The sequence below is a fragment of the Symphalangus syndactylus genome, chromosome 22 (assembly GCF_028878055.3).
Source record: "Symphalangus syndactylus isolate Jambi chromosome 22, NHGRI_mSymSyn1-v2.1_pri, whole genome shotgun sequence".
NCBI lineage: Eukaryota > Metazoa > Chordata > Mammalia > Primates > Hylobatidae > Symphalangus > Symphalangus syndactylus.
In genome coordinates, this window is record NC_072444.2 from 52,999,765 (window position 1) to 53,025,303 (window position 25,539).

The following is a 25,539-nucleotide window of genomic DNA, read 5'->3' on the forward strand; positions in this document are numbered from 1 at the left end:
GTCTTCTCCCCTAAAAGTCTCCACAGACTAACGGCATAAAAAAGGAAAGATGAATACTCAAGATGCAAGGACACTTCTATAGGAGTGGGAAACTTGGGCAAGACCTTGTATTGTTCAGGGTTCCCTGGTTGAGAAAACAGTACCCTCCCACTAGTTTCAGCAGAAGGGATTGGTTACAGGACTGGATGAGAACTAGGCTGAGCCAGGGTCAGCTCTCAAGCTTCACATTAGAACTGGAGCTCCAGAATGCTGCTTCTGCCTCCAAAATCAGGAAGCTAGCTAGCAGCCTGTAGGATTGGGAAGCTAGTGCTATAGTGGCTTGACAAGGAAGGAAACCACGCTGCTTCTGTCAAATTAGGGAGCGCTGAAAAACCAAGAAGCCACTGTGATAGCTGCTAGCCCCAGAACCTGGCTGTTTCTGCTGTGATCCACACCAACACAATGGATCCTTTATGCGTCCCGCTTTCCTCCTTTTAACTGTTCCATATTGAAAACTCTAGCAAATGCATCTGATTGGTGGAACCTTAATAGTATTCAGAACCCTAGGTGCAAGGGACTATGGAAAATAGTCTCTTTTCCAGCCTCTGCAGTACTAGAAGATGCAATAGATATTAAGCCAGTCCACGGACTCTGCCATAAGGTCCTTTACAGAATTCGTGTGGATAGCCAAAATTTAACCTTGGACTACACTTTGGACCTACAGGTTTATTTCTAAAGGGTGGGCACACTGCCCAGCAGTGACTTTTTGGTCTCCCCAGTTATATGACAATCTGTTGCAAGGTCAGATGATACTTTTGGCTTCTTGATTTTTGCATTTTTTCACTGATGTTTAGTTTGTTTGTTCAGTGAATATTGGAAAAACCAGATATAAAGGTAGAATCTTTGCCCTCAGGAGAATGATACAGATAAGTAACAGTTACATGTAATCACCATCTGGGAAGTGAGAGGAGCATGAACAGATGCAGGGATGGATAGGCCAGGCTGAGCACGTGTGCATGGGGGATGCTTCACAGGGGAGGAGGCTTTAGAGCTGAGGAGTGGAGGGTGAGTAGGGAAGCAGGGGAGAGAAGGGAACAGCTTAGTTTGTTCAGAGCTCTCTGTTCAGGTACTAAGTGTAATAGGAACACAGAAGGTGCTGCTGGTGGTGAGGTGAAACACTTGTTAGGCTGAGCCATGGAAGAGAGGCTTTATGAGGCTCCTGAGGAGGTTCTGTTTTCTCCTGAGGGAAGAGGCCTGCCATTGATAAATGTGCATCAGGCCAATGCAGAAATTGGACAAGGAATGGGCAGGAAGAGTGTGGGGAGTGAAGCTAGAGGACCAAGACCAGGTGAGCACACAGCCAAGAAGTGAGGCAGAGAGTAGCCTTAAACTTGTTCTTTATTTTTATTTATTTATTTTTGAGAGAGAGTCTTGCTCTGTCACCCAGGCTGGAGTCCAATGCTATGATCTCGGCTCACTGCAACCTCTGCCTCCTGGGTTCAAGTGATTCTGGTGCTTCAGCCTCCCAAGTAGCTGGGACTACAGGCGTGTGCCACTATGCCCAGTTACTTTTTGTATTTTTAGTAGAGACAGGGTTTTACCATGTTAGCCAGGCTAGTCTCGAATTCCTGACGTCAGGTGATAGGCCCGCCTCAGCCTCCCAAAGTGCTGGGATTACAGCACTTTGCAGGCGTGAGCCACCACGCCCGGCTCAATTTGTTCTTCTTAAATGTTTGCATTAACTTTATTTTCTTACAAATCACTTAAAGGTGTATGAGGCTGGGTGGTTTGCATTTTGCTTTGTGTTGGGGGTTGAATGGATTTTGCATTGTTATACTTGCTTTTTAAAAATACATAGATTTGCTGCACCCATTAACTCGTCATTTAGCATTAGGTATATCTCCTAATGCTGTCCCTCCCCCCTTCCCCCAACCCACAACAGGCCCCGGTGTGTGATGTTCCCCTTCCTGTGTCCATGAGTTCTCATTGTTCAATTCCCACCTATGACTGAGAACATGCGGTGTTTGGTTTTGTGTCCTTGCGATAGTTTACTGAGAATGATGTTTTCCAGTTTCATCCATGTCCCTACAAAGGACATGAACTCATCATTTTGTATGGCTGCATAGTATTCCATGGTGTATATGTGCCACATTTTCTTAATCCAGTCTATCGTTGTTGGACATTTGGGTTGGTTCCAAGTCTTTGCTATTGTGAATAGTGCCACAATAAACATACGTGTGCATGTGTCTTTATAGCAGCATGATTTATAGTCCTCTGGGTATATACCCAGAAATGGGATGGCTGGGTCAAATGGTATTTCTAGTTCTAGATCCCTGAGGAATTGCCACACTGACTTCCACAATGGTTGAACTAGTTTACAGTCCCACCAACAGTGTAAAAGTGTTCCTGTTTCTCCACATCCTCTCCAGCACCTGTTGTTTCCTGACTTTTTAATGATGGCCATTCTAACTGGTGTGAGATGGTATCTCATTGTGGTTTTGATTTGCATTTCTCTGATGGCCAGTGATGATGAGCATTTTTTCATGTGTTTTTTGGCTGCATCAATGTCTTCTTTTGAGAAATGACAAGTTAATGGGTGCAGCAAACCAACACGGCACATGGATACATATGTAACAAACCTGCACATTGTGCACATGTACCCTAAAACCTAAAGTATAATAATAAAAAAAAAAGATTAATTAGGGCCAGAAAATAAACTACTTGAAACTGAATTGTGTTTTTGTGTTTTTTTTTTTTAATTTAAGGTTGTGTGAAGTGAGTACACATTATTGGCATCATGCTTGGATTATGTTTGGGAATAAAAAGTGTGCTAGACTCTAAGTTATGGAAGTAGCCATTAAAGCGCATGTTTGGCTTAAGGAAACACATTTACAGTTGTTTGTATAGATATTTTTAAGGCTTTTAGCTTAAACTGTGGCTCTGAAATGCAGTTGCTGATTCAAAAAGTCATAATTGCACTTAAGGAAAATGTTGCACTTTATACTGTCTGAGAGTTCCAATTTACATTATAGTATTTGCATAGCAAGTAGGGTGGCTGGCCCTTTATTAAAAAGACAGTGGAATATGTTTGTAATTTAGGCACTTGTAACATTTTCTCAAGTCACCAAATGGCATAAATTCTCTTGATGTTTTTCATGTAAAAAGTCAACCAAAATGTATTTCACTGAATTTATTGTAATTTTTTAAGTAGTAATTAAACTCCTTTTTTGTGGCCTGCAGGAGATATGGATTTAGCCGCCAGAGCAAAATGGAGAAGGTAAGAAAAACATTGATAATAAAATAATACTTGAGAGATGGAAGTGACTCCCTTCACCTGTGACTAACACTCACAGGCTGGGCAGCAGCTTCCTGGGAAACCCAGGAAGGGGATGTGGCAGGGCTGCTTTTGCCCAGACCCTGGTCCCTGGACAGGCTGGGATGGCAGGGATGTGTGAGCTGCCTTTGGCCCCTGCATCTCCGTCCTGGCTTTTCTAGCTTGCCACCTCTACAGATTGGGGAGCAAAGCAGCAGTCTCCTCCTGGGGCTGGAAATGAGGGGTGATTGAAAGTTGCGGTCCAGGGTCAGTCACTTGGGGTCTAGTAGCTCTACAGTATGAAGATGAAGTCCACTGCCAGGGCTCCCAGAATACTCCTCATCTGAGGTGAGACACTCCAGACAGATGTGAACAGGATGTTAGGTAGAGCACAGTTGTGAATTACAGGCCTGCCCTCTGCTGAAACAGCCAGTCATGGAAGAGCCAGGTAAATCAGGATGGCTTTTCTAACTTCACAAAGGATACCCAAAGATTTCTGTTAATTTATGTGTTTATTAATGATGCTTCATTGTCAGCAGTAGGACAGGTACATAAATGTTATGGTGCTAAACTCTTTCTCTGTTCCAGGCTCTATGTTAAGGGCTCTGTATGTTTTCACTTACTCCCTTGAACAACTCTATGAGGAGGATACTTATTTCTGCTTTTTAGGTCAGAGAGCTAATGCTCAGAGAGGCTCAGTGATTTGTCCAAGGTCACATAGCTCTAAAGTGAACTTAATAAGAATCTGAACCTAGAGGTCTGATATCAAACCTGTGCTCATAGCCACTGCCTTCTCAGTGGCCTCTTAAAAAGATCAGTTATTGTCAGAAGATCGAGACCATCCTGGCTAACACGGTGAAACCCCGTCTCTACTAAAAATACAAAAAAACATTCTCCGGGCACGGTGGTGGGCGCCTGTAGTCCCAGCTACTCGGGAGGCTGAGTCAGGAGAATGGTGTGAACCTGGGAGGCGGAGCTTGCAGTCAGCCAACATCGCGTCACTGCACTCCAGCCTGGGCGACAGTGCGAGACTCTGTCAAAAAAAAAAAAAAAAAGATTGGTTATTAACCTCTTTTCATTCTCCACCTGATCCCCAGATTTCTTGAACAGGACACACTCCCCCTGCTGTTCCCCTGCCACCCACTCCATTGTACCCACTCCCCAGACTCCCCCTCTGCTTCCTGTGGTGACTGTTGTCTCAGTCACTGCAGGCACCAGCAGTGACTAGGAGCACTGTTCTAAAGCCAGACTGGCAGGTTTAGGATTCCAGCTCCTCTGTTCACTGAGTGACTCTGGATAATTTACTGAATCTTTGTACATTAGTTGACAGCATCTGTAAAATGGGGGCAGTCATGGTACCTATCTCACAGCATTATTGTGAAGATTGAAATGTAAAGGACTTAGAATGATCCAACACATAGTAAACATTTAATAAACATTATTAATATCAGTATTAGTTATTAGTACTTAGTCATGTACTGATTATGATATCTTCTTTTTTAGTTTTCTCATTATTTTTTCCCCATTTGTGTTTTTTTAGTCAACTGAATAACGATTTCCTACAGAGCAAGGTGTTTTCTGGATTTGAGTGTATCATGTTTTATCTGGTATATAATAAGGGTTTGATATGTATATTTAATTTGATATGTAATTTAAGTCTGAAAAGATTGTCTTTATATATGACTGGGCAATTTGGTTATGATTGGAAAAATCATGAGATGTCCCTGAAATAGTATTCAAATTGTGCTTGTCCTGTCATTTTTATGTCAGACGGCACATTTGAATTAGCAGTCTCATCCCCTGTAGATGTGTCCAAGCAGTTAGCAGCTCAGAGTGTTCCCATGGGCAGTGATAGACTCGTTACAGAAAAGGAACCTAGAGTTGGGATGGTCCAAGAAGGGCATTTGAGACCAAACCTCTCTTTTGACCCTAGAAGTCCTTAACGTGCAGGGATCAGAGGTAAGCCTGAGGTCACCCAGCTGGTGGATGGCAGAGATAGACTTAAAACCTACAGCCCATGATTGAGGAGGCAGCAGTTAATCCAGGGTGCCTTGAGTTTGACGTGGTTCATTTAGAGCCTGGGGCTGAGTCCAGAGCATGCTGCTTGATCATTAGATAAGGCAGTTTTCCTTCTTCAGACCAGTGGTATTCAAACTGTTTTGATTACTCTGAGCAGTAAACGTGTAATTTTTCATCATGATTCAGTAGACACACACTAATACCCCCAAAACAAAAGTTTCACTAAGCAATACTTAACCCCTCACTACAAAGCACTCTGGCATGTTCTATTGTGTTAATTTATACAGGTGCTAGTTGTACCTGCCATATTACTTTTATGTCCCACTAATTGGTCTTAACGGGCAGTTTGAAGAAACACTCCTTTAGTAGTGATCTGCTCTTGAAAGTGTTAAAGTAGGGGGAAGGCCCAGTCAAAGTGCAAGGGTAAGTCAGGCAAATGTGTGTGGCCTGAATTTAATTGGTGAGCAGCTGGGACGTGGAAACAGGCATTTGCCAGTTCCTGAAGCTTAACCTGCCCACCCTGTACTCGAGTGGAGGTTCAGGCCTTTGGAGTATCCACTCTCTCAGGGTGCTGCTGCTGTGCAGGTCTGTGTTTTTTTCACAGACTCATGCCTCTTGGCAGTATTGTCCTTTCTCTGCTGAGTCTCCATCTCCTGTGCTCAGCTGTTTTCACATCTTCCCTTGCAGGCTGAGGACAAGAAAACAGCACTTCCAGCAGGGCTGTCAGCTACAGAAAAAGCTGATGCGCACGAGGAAGATGAGCTTCGAGCAGCTGAAGAGGTGTGTGGTCCATGTAGGCCCTCTGAGGTTTCTGTGTAAGTCATTTTGGGAGAAATTGTACTCTTATCCCTAGCATTCCCAAATGGCCACCACCTCCCACAGCCAGCTGCTGTGAGCAGGCCTTTCACACCCTCCAGTTTCGTTTTATCACCTGCCTTTGAGGCTCACGTAAGACGAGATCAAGGAAGACACCCTTGGATATCACCGCAAAGATCCTTGTAGGCATGTTGCTTCTGTCGTACGTGTTCAGAACGACTCACTGCTGCTCCCATCCATTCCTCTTTCAGCAGCGTATTCAGTCGCTGATGACCAAGATGACCGCTATGGCAAATGAGGAGGTGAGTGGGAGTCAGAGAGGTGTGGGGATGGGGACTTGGCACCACCCTGCTCTGCTGGGGTCTTCTCCTAGAGAGCCCACCTTCTCCAGAGCCCCCTCTCACCAACACACAGTACCTCCTCTTCCCCAAGGAGTTCCTTTTGGTAATCTGTTTTTAATGCCTAGTGCTGCCACCCATGGGAACCTCTAGGAGGGAGACTTGAAGGACCCTTGCGAAAGCAGAATATTCCTGCTGGGAGGTTCACAGGACCTCTGCAGAAGAGCTGGAGCTGGCCTGCGAGTTATGCCTCATGCTGAGGCAGCTCTTGTCTTCTGCTTTCTTCCTACACTATCTAGGTAGGAAGTGGAATTTTGAGATTATAGTTGGTCTTTCCAGAGCTCAAAGCCTGTCCAGAAGGTATAGCCAAGTGTGAAAGGATCATTCTTTTTGAGGCCTGGGAAGACCTGTGGTAGTAAAGAGATATTTTAGAGTTCTGAGGTTCTTTGACCTTTCCCATGCTCTTCTCTATTCCCTGTGTCCTAGGCCTGCCAAATCCCCTGCAGGCTCTGTTTGGTGACCCTCAGGAGGTGAGACCTTGGGGTGGGACATAGAAGGGAAGAACCATTTTCCAGGGGTGCCTAGGTCCGAGGAGGATCTAGCACCGTCTGCTCAGTGACTCGGGAGGTAGCTGCGTGTTTGTCCTGAGGCTTCTTTTCTCCCTTCTTGTTGGTAATATGTGGCAAAGCCAAATTATTTTTTCCCCTGGGAATATTATCTGTTTTACCATAATAGAGTGTTCAGATCTTCCAGTGCTGTGGAAGACAAGGCTTGGCCTTGAGAACATTCCCTCCATATGCTTGCAGAGCCGTCTCACCGCAAGCTCCGTGGGCCAGATCGTGGGACTCTGCTCTGCCGAGATCAAGCAGATTGTGTCCGAGTATGCGGAGAAGGTAGGTGGGGGCCCAGCTGGAGTCTGTGCCCCAGATAGTGCTCCATGGCTTTGTTCTCCCACTTCCCTACCCCACTACCCCAGCAGTGCCCTGTGTTCTCTTGTAACTCACCAGCCACGTTTGTCAGAAACACACCGGGCTTTACCATGCACAACCAGCTATCAGCACTTGCCCGTTAGTTAAATTAATTTTGTCCTGCAGTGCCCACTTTTCTGTAAATATAAAGAGAAAACCTGTCTCACAGAGCAGTTATCACATTTGATAAATTCATGCCTGAGGGTATGGGATGAGCATTTTTTCTTCTCTATCAGGCCTCTTATAACGTGGGCTCAGTTTGATGATTAGGCTAAGGAATGAAGCTTTGCCACTTAGGAGATAAACCCCATAACTCAGCCAAACCCAAGGCAAAATTTTTTGTTCTACTTTATTAAAAGATTATAGAATGAAGAAAAGCCTGAAATCATATTTCAGAGTTTGCTTTTTTTTTTTTTTTTCCATCCTAAGAAAAGACAGGAGGACCTTGAATATTTCAGGGAGATGGTGATTAATCATTTTGCACATAACTGATTCTGGTCTGGCTGAGATGTAGTATCAGTAAAATCAGATTTATAGGACATTGTTGCACATCCCTCCTTCCCCAGCCCTGTCCCCCTAAAATGTTGATGTCTGTTAAAGCATCCAGCTTTGCTTTCCTTTTCTCAGAATCTTTTACTACAAATTAGCTCTGCCCTGACTCTCTGTGACATGTTCTTCTGAAGTGATTGCACAGGTGATATAGTTAGGGAAAAATTGTCCCCAGTAATCTGGAGGTGTTATCGGCTATAACACCCCCAAGACTTTTGGAAAACTGTTTAAAATGCCTAGTGCTGCCATCCGTGGCAACCTCTGGGAGGGAGACTTGAAGGACACTTGTGCAAGCGAATATGAGTGAGTAAAACAGCTTGGAATGTCTCGGGGTGAGATTCCTTTGTTTTCCCCACTCCCCCAAGTAAGTGTTTCTTAACATGGGCTTTCTAGTCCAATCTCATAGAATCCAGAGTGTCCTGTCTTTCCATTACCACCTAAGAAAGATGACACTGCTCAAAGTCTGAAATTTGACCAGAAAAGGATGTTTGTTATCCTAAAAGTACAAATGAAGATGTAATTGTGGAAAGAGTATTAATTCACTGTCTGAGAAGAAAGTGTCTTCGTTTCCTGTCAGCACACACATCTGAATGGCAAGAGTGTGAGTTTATACCCGCCCTTATGTTGCCACATAGCATTGCTGAACCCAGTTTTTCAGGAAAAAAAAAAAAGACAACTGGATAGAGCACCCACTGCTGTTTCTACAGGGAGCACATAGGAGCTCTGATGATTGTAAGAGGAAAAGCAGGCAGGTAGAGCCCCCTGTGGTTGGCAGTGCGTCTCTCTTTGCACACTTTCCCCTGCCTAGGACTCCTGAAGCTCACCTGACTTCCCCAGTTATTCTGCATTTTGCACGTCTCCTTCTGGATCTCTCTGTGTTTTTATCTCCTAATAAGGTTTTTCTTCCTCACCCTTGACCAGTGATCTCTATCCAACTCTGATGGATACATTCTGTTTTATCTGTCTTGGACCATTCTCTACCTCCATTCCATTCTTCTAGAAAAGAGTGAAATTAGGAGTAATTTGGACAGGAAGCAGTGCCAAGATTTTTTCTAAGGACATATATGCTGTTGATTCTTGATCAACAGGTTTGGACTGTGTGGGTCCACTTACATGTGGATTTTTTCCCAACCAGATGTGTATGGAAACTACAGTATTCATGGGATGCAAAACCAGTGTATATGGAGGGCCAGCTTTTCATATATATGGGTTCTGTACAGCCGACTATGGAGTGTGCACAGATTTTGGCATATGCAGGTGGTTTTTGAACCAGTCCCCCACATATACTAAGAGATGACTGTAGTTAAACTTCTGGTGGAGAAGCGGAGGTGTCAAACATTCATTACTTAATTGTGTTGTTTTCATTGGGTAGGTAATATAGCATTAAAGCTGATGGTTTTTCAAAATTAAATTGCCTTTAATCCTATTCCCATATTGCAGTTATTTGACATTTGCATATTATTTTACAGTGTTTGTTCCCAGATCTTCATAGTTGGTGTATAGTTGCAATCATCATATATGTCTAAAAGAGGTAGGACAGTGAGTGAGTACAGTGATTAAAAACACACCATTTGAAACCATATCTTGGTTCATTTCTGCCTTTTCCATTTCCCAGCTGTGTGACCTTGGCCATATATTTAACCTCTCTTTGCCCTAGTATCTGCTTTATAAAATGAGAATAATATTACTTTTCTGACAGGTGTTGGGAAGATTAAATGAAATGTGACCAAAATGCCTCAAACGGTGCCTGGCACATTATAACTCTTCAGCTGTCGATAGCTTTATTTTCATTTTTGTAGTCTTCATTCTTTTTTGTTTTGTCACATCACATCCTAAATATTTTCTAGCCTTCCCGTTTATTTATTTTTATTTTTCTAAGTGTGTGTTTGTGTGTATGGGTGGGTGTGTGTGTTTCCTGAGATAGGATCTCACTCTGTTGCCCAGGCAAAGAGTGCAGTAGTACAATCTCAGCTCACTTTAGCCTTGGCCTCCCAGGCTCAGGTGATCCTCCCGTCTCAGCCTCCCAAGTAGCTGGGACTACAGGCGCATACCACCATGCCTGGCAAAGTTTTGTATTTTTTGTAGAGATGGGGTTTTGTCATGTTGCCCAGGCTGGTGTTGAACTCCTGGGCTCAAGCCATCCTCCCACCTCAGCCTCCCAAACTGCCGGGATTACAGGTCTCAGCCACTGTGGCTGGCCGTTCCCGTTTATTTTAATAACTACATAATTTATGTGTTAATACAGCACAATTCATTAAACTTTTTTTTGTTAGACACAATTTTAAGTTGTTTCTGTTTGCCATTGTGGATAATATTGTGAAATATGATCAGATAGTTTCTGCTGAGAGGTTTTCTAGGTGTTGGATGATTGGTTATGACTCCCTCTGTGTGTTACAACTACATAAAATACTATCAGTTGTGAAGGGACTTCCCAGCATATGCCGCCAATATTTGCAGCTTTGATTTTTTTGTTTGTGTAACTTGTTACTGTAGTAACTATAAAATGGCAGCTCTGTAGACCACTGAGAGGATTGAAGATGGTTCTGTGTAAGTACAGGTTACAGAGAACTCATCCAGTACCATATAACTAATAAGTTCCAGGTTTGAATACAGGACTGTTTACTCTGTGTTCTTCTCTGAATTGTCTGTTATAGACTATACTCTAGTAATGTTTTCCTTGTGAATTTGAATAAAGTATATACGTCAGATTTAAATATATTGTCACTGTGATGCAAGTATTTCTCAGGCACTTTATTTTACTTTTGTATTGTTTTTCATTATATACAAGGAATTTGTACTCAAGTTGGTCAGTCTTTTTTTTTGTTCTTATTTCCAAATGAGAGGTTCATTGTTTCTCCATGGATCTGGTAAAATAGTTAATGCATTTCAGCTGGTCTTTTATTAATTATGTTTAATTCTTTAACCTATGTAGAATTTATTCTTCTTTAGCCTAAAGTGGGGACCTGTCCTAGTTTTCCTATTCATATCCACTTATCCTACTACTGTTTGTCAGATAATTTCTTTCTACTCATTTGGAGATAGTTGATTCTGTTTTTATGTCTTATAGCTCAACTGAGTATGGCCTCTTTCTTGTTTTATTGGTTTATACTTCTATTTTATGCAAGTTCTGTGGTAAAGTCATGCATGGTGTTTTTGTTATTTGCTTGATTTGTTTTTGTTTTGTCAGCGTTCTCCAGTCAAAGACCTAGTTTTGTTCAACTAGGAACATATCTGTGGTTGAACAAGTTGGGCGTATTGCTGCTTGTAGTGAGGGAGAACACATACCAATGGGAATCATGGGGCCTTTCAGTAAGAGAGTGTCAGAAAGGACTTAGTATAGGATTTGGACTTATGTAAGGTGACTTGAAGGAGGGTTCAAGGAAGTGGGGCTTTGCTTTGGGTTCGATGCTGTAAGGAGGGGTGAGTCTGTCAATGAATATCTTAATAAATCTTATCTCTAAGACATGGGGAAAATGAATCAAGGTTAAAGCTATGTATGCGTAATAGCCCATATAGGAGATATTTGGTCATTTTTGTGATTCAGACAATGTTTATGTTTTCGTCCATGTTCGGACATACTCATAGTCATAGGGTGGCGTTGTCTGGTATTGGTGTTCTTTGAAATTGTTTATGTTTTGCAACAAGGCCTGGTTATGAGTGCAAGTCAGCCTCCCACCAACATCAATGCCTTGCTAATAGTACCAGGCTAGCTTTCAGATGTCAGGGGCTGCTTTTCTCATTCTCACATTGTTTGTGTGGTTATCTGCTATTGTGTGGCAGTACTGCCACAAATGTAGTCACTTAAAATAACACACATTTATTATCTCACTGTTTCTGTGGGGCAGCAGTTGGGCACAGCTTAGCAGCACCCTCTGTGACTCTTACAAGGCTACAGTCTCATCTGAGGCTCTACTGGGGAAGGATTTGCTTCCAAGCTTACATGGTTGTTGGCAGCATTCAGTACCTTGCAACCTGCTCACTGAGGTCACCAGTTTTTGCTGGCCGTTAGCTGGAGGCTACCCTCAGTTCCTTGTCACATGAGCCTCCCCTACATTGCCACTTATTTCATCAAAGCTAGCAAGGGAGGGCTTCTCCCTGCACGGCAGGCATTATAGACTTATATAACGTAATTACATATATGTAATCAAAAGACTGCCTCTTCTCTGTGGTGTATTCTGTTGGTTAGAAGCAAGGCACAGCTTCCATCCACACCCAAAGGAAAGGGGTTACACAAAGGCAGGTGTGAATATCAGCAGGTGAGAATCATGGGGCCATTGTAGAGTTGTCCACCATGGTTTGCTTATTGGTCTTTTAATCATACTGCCACAGATTGGGCTGAAACTGGACACTGGCAATGCTGCCACCTTCAGGGTCTCAGTAATACACCTTGAAAATAGAGATGGGATTGAGGAATGCCCAGGAGGGAAGGTGTTGGTACTATCTGAGAAAAACTCACTTAGGCTGAGATCAAGATTTTTTTTTTCTTTATGAAGAGAGGGGAAAGGATAATTTGCGGAGAGGATCAAGTGTAAAAATGATTTTGTGACCAAGGAATAAATTGAATAGCCTGCCTGATGTGAGTGTTTGGAAACTTGACAGGCACTGGGATATAAAAACAAGGTAAAAAACGTGCAGAATTCTCTTTTACTGGTAAAGTTCACAAGTTTCTTATAAGAGTGTAACATAACATGTATCTCAAAGTTCCTGAGATATGTAACTCAATATGATTCTTGTAGAGCAGCAGAAAGAGGAATGTGAAGAAGCTTCCAGATACATAATTCGTGAGTGTCCATAGACTCTAGGCTGAGTAGCTCCATCTGCCATTGTTTCCAAAGGGTAACACCCTTCCCTGAATGTGCTAGAAGAAGTACCACTGTGCTTTTGGTGTTCATGTCTAATATTCTTACTGCATCATAGCATTTATTTTTACAGGGAAGAAGAATCTATTACTCTGACTTACAGAAAACTGAAATGTCTGACTGTCCAAAAAATACTTCCACCCTACAATCCCCTAAGCCTGATAGGAGCCAGAAGAAAGAAAAGGAAGCTGGGCCAGGGAAGTTGCAAGGTCCCTGGGAGGGCAGGAAGGCACTTTCGCTAATGCTGCATGCTAACTAGCCATACACCATTTTGACCGCTTTAATACTTAGTCTGCCAACTAAATCATTCATTGGTCGACTTCTCCCTAAGACAAGATATTGGAACATTTTGTAGCTCTAAAGGATCTGAATATTTTATAGCTCTAGAGGCACCGATCTGTCTTGGTGAATCAGAATCTACCCTGAGTGCCCCTCCATGCAGATTCTTTGTGTACCATTATCTCATTTAGTTCTTATTTTTTAATTCTAAAAAATTATCTCATTTAATTCATATAGGCTGCCTTCCTGCTTATAATCCTCTGCCTTCCTCCATCATTATACTTACATGCAGTTGAAACTATCTGTTTATGTGGCTGTGGACCACCTTTACTCTTGTCTGTAATCTGAGAGTCTTGCCAAGGGCCCGCCAGTGTTGGTGCTCTATAAATGAGTACATGACATTATATCCATTTTGCAGGCAGAGAAACGAGATTGTGACTTGTCCAGTGCCATACAGCTAATAAGTTCCAGGTTTGAGTACAGGACTGTTTGACTTTGCAACCTTTCTCCTTGGCTAGGTGGAGCTTCCTTAGGGAGAAGCAGGGACAGCCTCCTTTACCATCCTTAGTGTCTGCCTTCCAGGCTTGGCTGTGGCTGTGCCTCCTTAGACTGTCCCACTACCTTGGGCTATTGGTAGCTAGGGCATACTGGGAACTAACCACAGAAACAAGAAAAAGTGAAAATGGTGCAGCTCAGCCCAGGCACTTACACACCATAAACCTAAGCTGCTGAAAGCCGTGGAAGTTTCTATTTGGAGTATCTAAGTGACTCTTCATGTTTCTGGAGAATACCACATTAATATGTTCTCATGCAGTTCTTTAAAGGGTAATATCTGGCTAGGCATGGTGGCTCACGCCTATAATCCCAGAACTTTGGAAGGCTGAGGCAGGCAGATCACTTGAGGTCAGGAGTTTGAGACCAGCCTGGCCAACATGGTGAAACCCTGTCTCTACTAAAATACAAAAATTAGCTGGATGTGGTGGCACGTGCTTGTAATCCCAGCTACTTGGGAGGCTGAGGTGGGATTGGTAGCTTGAACCTGGGAGGTGGAGGTTGCAGTGAGCTGAGATCGCACCACTGCACTCCAGCCTGGGCGATAGAGACTGTTTCAGAAAAAAAAAGGCAGTGGGAGGGTAATATCCTAGCCCAAAGAATGTCAACATCTTGATCTCATTTCCATAGCAAGGTGTATTTTAGATCATCAAGGGACTTATTTGTGGAAGGAATTTTTCCTTAATGGGTTTTGGAAATTTTCCTGTCCAGCAATTAAGAAATTCTGGCACCATTGCCTCTGACGTTTTGATTCTGAGAATCATTCTCTGGCAGTTAGAAGCCTTTGCTCTATCTTGAAGTCATATCTTTCCAGAGCACCTGGGGAATCTCACCAGATAATTAGAGCTTGGGTATGGTCAAGGATGTACTTATGAAAAAACACAAAGGAAAGGGTCTCTTCTAGAAAAAGCAGACAGTCACATTTGATTAGAGCAGATCTTGTCCCCATCTATCATGATGATTTTTATTCCACTTTATGATGCAATCAGCAGAGAAGACTGCCTCTTCAGTTCTGTCACTCACTAACTTGGACCTTTTGCGTTTTAAGCCTTTTGGGTGCAAGTAATAGGAATTCTACCCAGCATGTTGCTATAAGCAAAAGGGAGCCTTTATCAGCTCTCAGAACTGGAATTCCTTAGGGGGGACTCAAATGGCCCTGCCATATCCCTTTACCCTTGCTTCACTTTGTCTCTGTCTCAGCCTCATCACCTTGGAGGCCTGACTGTAGACAGTTTCTGTCTTACTGCCCCCTTCCTCCGTCAGTATATAAAATCCTAAGGAAGGACTGTCCTCTGTTTGTCATGGCTTAGGTCACAGATTTCTCCCTAGGCCCATTGTTGCCAGGAGTTGGGTGTGATTGGCAGCCCCTCTGAACTAGAAAGAGTAAGAGACAGGGATTGCTTTTCTACCAACAGTTATGGCGCACACACAGTGGCTAGCACCCCCATAAGGGCTTCGTTTCTACTAGGCCTTCAGGAAATTTATTTAACAAAGGTGGAGGGAATTGACCCAAAAGAATCAATTGTTAATATATCCTTTGTCCTCTTAGTAGTTGCCTTCACGTTGTTATTTCTCCATCCTGGGTTTGTAACTCTTACACTTTTTCCAAATGTATGAAGTCTTCTGAAAATATAATTTTAAATTAGTACAATCTTTTTATATTTTAAGTCTTCAGCTTGTTTTTTTTTTTTTCTGCCAGAGAACTGATGGAATTGGCCTCATAATCACTGTCATGTGAAAGAGTGATTAGATATATTTCTTCTTTCAGCAAACACCTATTGAGTAGATCCTGCATCCAGACAGCGTCAAGTGTAGGGGACAAGGATTGCGTTACGCGTGAGTCAGGGTTGCAGCCCTGAGGGGCTTCCAGTAAGGAGTCAGTCAACTTGTGAAGACATAAATTACAGAATAATACAATTTGTGTGCCTATAAAGTGGCTGCCAGGTGCTACTAGGTTTGTGTTATCATTTGAAGTGACAGTCTCTGCCCAAAGAAAAGTTGTTGGCATAATTGATATTAAAATATTTTTGCCTGATAATAACCAGGCAGAATGGGTGACTTTTAAAATCATACCATGGGGTGAGAAATGGAAAAGGGAAGGGCTTAGGACTGAGTGAAGATACCACACCCCAGGGACATTGCCTGGGCCAGAAAATAACAGGAAGCTTAGCAGCCCGGGCACCCTGACTGCTTTGTTAGAAAATCAGCCTGATCTGCCACCTGTGTGATTTCTAATAAGCTTAGATATGAGTGTTTCCAATCCTATCATCCTGCCCCAACTCAAAAATGTTACCACTTGCTAGCAGCATCGGTTTGTGGAGTTGGGGAGAAGTGTAGTATGGGGCAGGAAAGGGGTGGGCGTGTTTGTCTCTTGGAAACCTCCTATTGTGGCCACAGATAGAAAAACCCAGGTTGGAACCAGGAGGGGTGGGGGCCTAGGGAGATTTTTAAACCCCTTTATTCTAGATACTGTGTCTTCACATAACATAATAGGTGTTGCATAAATCATATTCCTAACCTCTAAAGTTTTAGAGGGCCAGTATTTCATTTTTTATCTTTGTATTCCTGTTGCTTCATTCATAATAAATACTCAGGAGAAGATAACGAATCACTTGAAGACTTTGTGGAGACTCACCTGAGAGCCATTAGCAATGATTCTGGGCCAGGCACAGAGGCTCACGCCTGTAATCCAAGCATTTTGGGAGCCTGAGGTGAGAGGATCGCTTGAGGCCAGGAGTTTGAGACCAGCCTGGGCAACATGGTGAGGCCCCTATCTCTACAAAATATTTTTTAAAAATGACCTGGGTATAGTGGCATGTACCTCCAGTCCCAGCTCCTTGGGAGGCAGAGGAGGGGGATTGCTTGAGCTCAGGAGTTTGAGGTTGCAGTGAGCTATGATCATGCCACTGCATTCCAGCCTGGGCAACAGAGTGAGACCCTGTCTCTTAAAAAAAAAAAAAAAAGAAAATTCTACTTCTTAGAAGTGGCTCTTCAGTGATGTTGTAGAGATCAACTCTTTATCTCCTTTGTAGCACTTCCCTCAAGCACTGTTTCATTTGTCTCTTTGCCTGTCTCCCAGGACTAGAATGTTTGCTTTCCAGGAGGGCTAGGATTATAGTATACTCTCAGTGCCCAACACAATTGGGTTTTCACAGATATTTGCTGAAGGAAAGAAGAAAGGAAGAGAGGGAGAGGAAGGAACAACAGCAGCTTTCAAAACTGTTTTCCTCTGTGACACAATTTAGGCATTGAGGAGAATGCAGAGGATGCAACACCTTTACTTAGGAATTAGCTGGTTTTGTCTGGCTAGATTATGAAGGGCCAGAGGTACGGTCTTTGTCTTTTCCCACTTCCCCAGTGCATACCACCGTGCCCCCACACAATAAGATCTGAGTAAAGATTAGCTGAAATAAGCCAAGGAAGGTGGGGAGAGAGATTCAAAATTTTAATCAGAGTTAAGAGAGGGCCGGGCGCGGTGGCTCACGCTTGTAATCCCAGCACTTTGGGAGGCCGAGGCGGGCGGATCACGAGGTCAGGAGATCGAGACCACGGTGAAACCCCGTCTCTACTAAAAATACAAAAAAATTAGCCGGGCGTGGTGGCGGGCGCCTGTAGTCCCAGCTACTCGGAGAGGCTGAGGCAGGAGAATGGCGTGAACCCGGGAGGGGGAGCTTGCAGTGAGCCGAGATTGCGCCACTGCACTCCAGCCTGGGCGACAGAGCGAGACTCCATCTCAAAAAAAAAAAAAAAAAAAAAAAAAGAGAGTAAGGAACCCTGTAAATCTGGAGAGAACAATGTAAATATGTTTCTGTTTACAAACGGCTCTAAGATTTCCTGAATTCGGAGAGACTCTTACGTAGTTAGGATACAATACCTAACTGCAAAGATAATGGTATCAACTAATGAATTGTCAGCCTGGTAAAATGGTCTCAAGCCACACAGCACAACTTATACATTTCAGAGTCCTTATCAATTTGCATAAAGACTTGGACTTTAGCCTTGCCAGATTTGAGCATCACTTAAAGCATCACTTGCAAAGATAATTGGAACATCACTTAAGAAAAATGTAAAAACTGTTGAATTTCAGAAAAGTGAGTTGTACCAATTCATGATTTGGTGAGAATGCCATCTGACCTGACAGTAGTGTATGGGGATTAAAGGGGAGGTTTTAGATTTTGTTCATACCTCCTAAATGTTAAGTGCATTCTGAGCAGGCACACCGCATTACTCACTGTGGGGCCCAAAGCAAAGCCTTAGACTCAACAAGGTTACATAACTATGGGTTTTTGAAATTCATGGAATTTTATTAGTGGGTTTTAAAAATATTGAAAAGAGCATTCATGTATTGAGTTTCATTTTTGGAAGCAGAATATAGATCAGGGAAAGTGGATGATTCCCTCCTATCTGCAGTGGTCACACATCATCAGGAGTGCTTTAGAAGTTCACTTACAAACTACGATAACAGCCAAGGTGGTGAAAGGTGTCAGCATCTTGTTATAGAAAGGACAGGTGGAAGAGCTGTGGACACTTAGTTGAACTGTTATCTGAAAGAGTGATTAGATTTAATCTGTTGCTTTAGTGGGGAATGGGCATGCGTGTGTGCATATGGTGTGTGCATTGGGAGGGGGTATATTTGGATAAGTCTTTACAGATACAGTTCTGCTGTCTGTTTTTGCTGGCTTTCGTTTATGGTAGTCTGACTTCTTGTTTGCCTTTGATTTTTGAGTGTGAGTCCCATATTCCTTGGAAATTTATCTGTAGGAACTATTTGAGGCCTAGGATTGAAGCTCTGTTCTTTCAGGGAAGATCTGCTTTTGCTTCTGCCAAGCACCTTGGTTTACTTCAGCCCAAGTGCATTTTATACATAGTCCTTACTCATGGGTTTTTTGGACCAAAGTAGTGTGTGAATTAGGATTGCAGAACTGCATGAGGTCCAATCTGTTGTTATAAAATCTCATTGTGGATTTTTTCCCTCTTACAGCTGTATCAAGATTTATGTGGTAAAAAGTTGTTACTGAATTGTAAAAATCAAAGTTTGTGATCATCAGGTTTTGGCAAATACTCTCAGGAAAAAAAGTCAACTTCAGTGGGTACACATACATTCCTGAATTCCCACTTTCAGTTACTTTTTGGCCTTGTGAAATTTAACATTCTTGCTAGTTCTTAGATTTAAAAACATTTTTAAAGAAATATTTCACATAGTCTGTTTACTTTTCTTTATTTATTTATTTGAGACAGAGTCCCACTCTGCCGCCAGGCTGGAGTGTAGTGATGTGACCTTGGCTCATTGCAACCTCCACCTCCTGGGTTCAAACAATTGTCATGCCTCAGCCTTCCAAGTAGCTGGGATTACAAGCGTATGCCACTATGACTGGATAATTTTTGTATTTTTAGTAGAGATAGGGTTTCACCGTGTTGGCTAGGCTGGTCTTGAACTCCTGACCTCAAGTGAACCACTCACCTTGGCCTCTGGAGGTGCTGGGATTACAGGAGTGAGCCACTGCGCCCAGCCTACTTGTCCTTAATTGGTCAGTCAGGGTGCCAAAAATTGAAGTCCATCTATTTAATGTAGAGAACTCCTGGCACCTTGTAAGATAGGAATTCTTTATTATTGTCAGCTTAGTGACCATATTTTGGTGGGGTAGGGAGATGATATAGGAGAGAACCCTGTATTAGAAGGTTGTTGTGTAAATAACCTTTTGGGTCTCTTTCAATTATAAAAGTATATAGTTTTAGCTAAAGTAATCATTTTTTGCTTCTCTTGGGAATTTACCATTTTGAACTAGACTAATATTATTTGGTGACATTTAAATCTGTTTCCTCTAAAAATAGAAGTTGTGAATATCTGTCAGTTATTAGAAAACACTGAATTTACACTAGAAGTCATCTTAATCCACAATGTGGTTTTGAAAGCACGTTCTTAATCTGAAAATGTTGAACAAATTAGATTGGCACTTTAGCCCTCACTGCAATGTAAACACAAATGGAATATTTGTAGATGGTTGATGTTCTTTGACAGATGTTGCATTTTGGAAGCAGAAATCTGTTAAGATGCTCTAGGATTTAAATTTTTTCTGTCAAGGATTTAGTATAAAGCCCCTTTTCCTCTTCTCCTTCTGTCTGACTTTGTCTCATCATTCAAAATCCACATTGGTCATCTAGTTTTCTTTCTCATCGTATCTCTCAGTGAATGAACCATTAGATGAGACCTGCTGGTTTATGGACCTGTTCCTGTCTTCATCAGTCTGAGTTCTCTTGGCTTTGAGAAACAAAAAATTTAGATTGCTTAATAAAAAGTGTGTTTGAAAAACAGAGCAGTCAGCTTTCTGTTTACTAGATTAGGAACTCTCATTTCAGCTCAATAATAAACTGTTTTATCTGACTAAAAATAACTTCCCATTAAACAAAGCAGCTTCCCATAGCACTGTCTCTAAACTCAAAGGCAAACAGAGGAACTTACAAGTTTATATGTACTGTGCACCAGTAAATGTACATTTACAGGACTCCACACAGCACTAAGAATTATTACCTACCAATAAAAGAGAGCATTTTGAAAGCCCATGTTTCCTTGGAACATATACTATTATAACAGATATGATAGAGGTACCTATAGAGATTTCAAGATTTTTTTTCTGTGCATTGCGAGCATTTTCTCTCTGTTTGTATAGTTGTCTGAATCACGGGTCTAGTAAAAGAGTAGAATCAGAAAGAACTTTTCCCTCTCAGTGTTATATAAATAATGGCTGGCCACTTGATGAGCCCACTCCATTGACTGTCCCAGTCCATGGGTGGATTACCAAGTGAACCAGGCTCCTTAGATTAAAGTAGCAGTTCTCAACATTTTATAATACTTTGAGGACCCAGACTGTTAAAAGTAACTGAGGACTCAATAGCTTATATATTTTAATTCACTTACAGTAGCTTATGTATTCATTGACAATAACATATTAATTAATTCATACCCAATAGCTTATGTATTTACTTACAAATAATAATGAGCACATTAATATTAACATCAGAGCAATGATATCACATGTCGTATAACATCTGGAAGATGTCACTGTATAATCATGAGAAGAAGAGTGAAAAGGCAAATAACATACTATTATTATGAAAAGGTATTTGGCCTCTGAGACCTTCTGACAGGGTTTTGAGGGAGCATGTGGCTCAAAATTCAGACTTAAATAGATAGCTGTCAACGGAAATAATCTTGACACATATCAAGATAGCTGCTGGTTTTCCTGCAAGAAGAATTCTTGTAAGTGAAGTTTGAAGGTCATAATTTTAAAACAAAGCTGTATGTGTGCCACATACAGTAATACGAGAGCATGGAAGCTGAGTGGGGGTATGCAGTTTTTATTTCCTTAGGACTTTGGCCATAAAAGCAGTTTGTGAGCAAGAAAGCTTGCTAACAGTCAGAGACATCACCCAATCCATGCCAAAGCTGCAGAACAGAATTGAATGAGTTTACTCAGCCCCCACACACTGGAGGAAGTCTGGAAGGTGAGTGATACGTGGATCCACTGGAGCCTGCCTGCCCACGTCTCAGTCTCCAAGCCTGATGGGCATCTGGAGGAGGTCAGGATACTCAAGCATAATCCTGACACCAAACATAGAGACATACTGTATGGGAAATTAGTTCTGTTTCAGGTATCAGAAAAGCACAAATAGAAGGCTTATGTAATTCGGCTAGTAAAGCACAATGCTCTGAGAATATGCTTATGACACTTTGGAAATCAAAGTCAAGGAATCTAAGCTGAATATTAAAACTCAAAGCTAAAATTAACTATAAAAAAGCTATTAAATACATAACATACAAAAGTGGCCAAATTCATAGCATAGTTCAGGTCAATCCAATCAAAGTAGAGGAGATGTAGTTAATTGTAATTCTGTTTTTGTAAGTGATTTAGAGTGGGGCTCATCTTTCCTCTTCCGCCGCCCTTTTTTAATACTCTCAAATAATTTTCAGAAATAGTTTGTCCTTCTCCATACTACAAGTTGTGAATATCTTGGTGTGTCCAAAATTAGTTTTAAAAAGTCAATTTCAATTCCTATTCCCAGAAATCCTAAAAGCTAAAATAATGTTGACATTTTACACAGTCCCAGGTTTCAAGGCTAAATGTGTTGTAATACTAAATGCTTAGTTTTTCTGTTTCCTTTATGGCCTACCAGCCCATGAGATAGAAAATGATGTTTCTTACCATTTTATGCAGCTGTATCCTGCTGGTTGTTTTGTAACTCCAAAGTTGTTAAGTAGCAGAAGAACTCATCATCCATTAATAATACTGCTGAATTATTCAGAGAAATCCTTAACCAGAATAAATGGTTATGGCCATCCAATTTCTCCTCCTTCTCACTTTCCCATTTCTTTTTCCTGTGGGTAAATATCTTAGACTTTCAAGCCTAGGATCACTGTTAAAACATTCAGGGAAAGTTGAATATCCAAATGGTTTTTGTTGCATATGAGTTTAGAATCAATGATTAGCTTGGAATTGGGGTACTTACTATAAGAAAGGAGATGTTTTATTGTTGGTGTTTGACTGTTTAATAAAACTATAATCATCCAAGGAGTATTATAATTGTACTTATTGCAAAAAGGTCTACCTTTTAATTTCTTTTTCCTTGGGCTTCTCACAGGAGTCTTGAGGCAGGTGTTTGTATTCAGTATCTACACTAAGCTGCTTACTTCTTTGTGTGGTTTTTCAGGAATGGCCATTTGCCCTCCTGGAAAATGTTACCACATTCACCTCATCATCTTGTTCAGAGATCTCTCTCACACTCACTCCTGGTCCTGAGGATCCTTCTCCACCCCCTCCTCCCTTATACAGTTGCAGAACTTTTCCTACATGACCTCTCTCAGCACCTTTAATCCCTTTCCAATCAATCCCCTGTTAACTCCAGAACATCAGAAATAGGAAATGATTAAATTGGAGTGGGCCAAGGGATGGAAAATGTGTTGGGAGACTCTTCATTATAAGTGCTGCTGAATGGCTAGACTTTTTAACCATTTGCTTGTAATACTTCGATCACAGTGAATCAATTCATTATTCTTGATAACTCCAGAACGGTCCTGTGAAGATATTATTATGGCCATGTTATTCCCCTATTTAAGACCTTTTGATGATACCTGTTGCTTATATGATATTGACATAACCACAGTTATGTCCCTGTACTTTTTTACACATGCTGTTTCCTCAGCCCAGAATGCAGGTTCTGTTGATAGGGATTTTGGTCATTGTGTCAGAATCTCTTCTGTACGCCAGGTTTTGAACAGGCCCCTGTAAATGCCCTGGCTTGGTGTGACTGGCTGCCCAGTAGTGCTTTGCCCATATTGAACAGGGCTTGATTACATGAACCAAGGTCAACTAATTAAATCCTTTGGATTTGCCATCCTTTTTTTCCACAGCAGTCTGAGCTATCAGCTGAAGAAAGTCCAGAAAAATTAGGAACCTCCCAGCTACATCGCCGGAAAGTCATTTCCTTGAACAAACAGATTGTGCAAAAGACCAAACATCTTGAAGAGGTCAGTGTTTTCTTTTCGTAAGTTTATTCAAGATCTTCATGGTAGATTGGTTAAAGGAGATTCCAGAACAGGGGTTGGCATACTATGGTGCTTGGGCCAGTCCAGTTGCCACTTGTTTTTGTAAATAAAGTTTTATTACAACATATACACATCCATTTGTTTACATATTTTCTGTGGCTGCTTTCAGGCTACAGTGGCAGAGTTGAGTAGTTGCAGAAGACCATAAGACCTACAAAGCCTAAAATATTTACTATCCAGCCCTTTGTGGAAAAAAATTGCTAACTTCGATCATAGGAAAAGATCACAGGGCAAGAATAAATAGCATTAGTTCACAAATATTTACCAAGCACTACTGTGTGCTAGGCACTGAACTAGCTATTGGGATGAATGAAGAACAAGTTATGATCCTTGCTGTCAAGGATCTTAAGGTCTAATGAGAAGTCATCACACTCATTGTCATTTAATTACAGGTGTGTTAAGTGCTTGAAGGAGAAGTCTAGGAAGCTGGGAGAGTGAGTGACTAATAGGGAGACCTGGCCTAGCCTCAGGTCACAGAGTTCTGAGACTGGAAAGATGAGTGGGTATTTCCAGGCAGGAAGTCTGTATGGGCTATATGGACTTACAGAACAACATGAACAAAGACCAGAGGAGGAAGGGTCTTAGCCAGTCTGTTTTGTGGCCAGAGAGTCATGAATGAAGACAGTTGGTTGGCAGTGTCGGATCAACAGGACCATCCAAGCCATGTTAAGGACAACAGAAGCTATTGACGTGTTTAAATAGGGGAGTGGCATGATCAGAATTGCATATTGTAAAGACCATTCTGTTTGCTGCAGGAGCATGAATTAACTGGACTTGGGTGAGAAGGAATTCAGGGACAACAGGTAGGAGGCTGATGCAGTAGTCTAGACATGGACTGCTACTATTGATGGCAGGGAAATGGAGGAAACTTGATCATTTTTAAAAGAGCTGTAGGAGATGGTGTTCTGTAATACCTGGTGATATGAGACTGTTTTGAAAAGACCTTCATATATTTGCCCTGAAAAGTAGACCTAAGAGGAAGCTGGGAAGTTTGACTCAGCAACAGTCATTGGACAATAAAAAGTTACGTGCTTCAGTTGCATTAGCAATAGATTAGATTAGAAGAATACACGTAGAAGAAGATAAAGAGAATGAATATGGGCCAGGTGCAGTGGCTCACGCCTGTAATCCCAGCACTTTGGGAGGCTGAGGAGGGGCAGATCACTTGAGGTTGGGAGATCAAGACCAGCCTAACCAACTTGGAGAATCCCCGTCTCTATTAAAAATACAAAATTAGCTTGGCATGGTGGCGCCTGCTTGTAATCCCAGCTACTCAGGAGGCTGAGGCAGGAGAATCGCTTGAAACCAGGAGGTGGAGGTTGCGGTGAGCCGAGATCACGCCGTTGCACTCTAGCCTGGGCAACAAGAGCGAAACTCCATCTCAAAAAAAAAAAAGGGTACCAATTGGCATTTTGAGCTTGTTAGTTTTTAGTTAGTCCCACATATTTAAAAGATATTAACCTATCAGATGGTCCTGCTCAATCATTTCTTTATTTGAATTTGTTCTATTAGAATTTGTTCTGCCATAGCTAAACAAATAATAGGTTGGTTTGCTAAATGCTCTGGATCAAAGAAGGATGAAAAGATAGCCTGTGATTTGGTTTCTGTTCAGTTATTTGTTTAGACGTTGTCAACTCAGACAGTATCGTCCCTACTCCTGACCCCTGCTGGTGATAATGGTTCAAAAAGAACTCATCACAGAATCAGGAGGAGCAGGAGACAAGGATGAGGCTTCCTTATTATGGTGTCTTTATCTCTGAGGGAAGATAGTTTTGAGATTATTGTGGACTCCAGGAGCCAGAGTATCCCAGCAGGAATGGACATTTGCTTCTACCTTCTGTCTAAACCTGGGGAGAAGCAATGCTAAGCCTCAACACAAATGGCAGTCTTGACTCATTCTTGGTCCAGCTGACAGGGCAATCCTCCCTGACTCTTGAGTCTGTTTTGCGGTTGGTTCAGAACACTTTTACCCAGAGTCTGTTATTTTTCAAGCATACTGCTTAACATAGCATGCTGTCATTAAAAGACAACAATTATTGCGATGTTTAATGTAATTAAAGATGATGACCAGCACATGCAATAATCCCTGACCATATAGCTAGGCCAACTGGATGAGGAAAATGAGGTAGGGAGGGGAGAGACTTGCCCAGAGTCTGTGTTCCATGTTTCTGTGTGTGTGCAGATATACTAAACACATTTTCCTTTTGTTTCTGTCAGTTTTCAAATGTTCAAGTGCTTTTTTTAAATTGTAGGGATAAGCTGAATA

At 41.9% G+C, this 25,539-nt stretch overlaps 1 protein-coding gene across 5 annotated transcripts in view; it reads left to right on the forward strand.

Moving 5' to 3' along the window:
* Positions 1-25,539, forward strand: part of CCDC93 (coiled-coil domain containing 93) — a 100,192-nt gene that overhangs the window by 34,035 nt on the left and 40,618 nt on the right. For 3 of the 5 annotated variants that reach the window (XM_055262421.2, XM_063631309.1, XM_055262424.2), the window contains 5 exons: positions 3,220-3,256; positions 5,999-6,091; positions 6,379-6,429; positions 7,272-7,358; positions 23,079-23,195. In XM_055262421.2, coding sequence (XP_055118396.1) covers positions 3,220-3,256; positions 5,999-6,091; positions 6,379-6,429; positions 7,272-7,358; positions 23,079-23,195 — 385 coding nt within the window. The remainder of the gene's footprint in view (positions 1-3,219; positions 3,257-5,998; positions 6,092-6,378; positions 6,430-7,271; positions 7,359-23,078; positions 23,196-25,539) is intronic. The other 2 variants (XM_055262422.2, XM_055262423.2) reach the window with 2 other exon arrangements.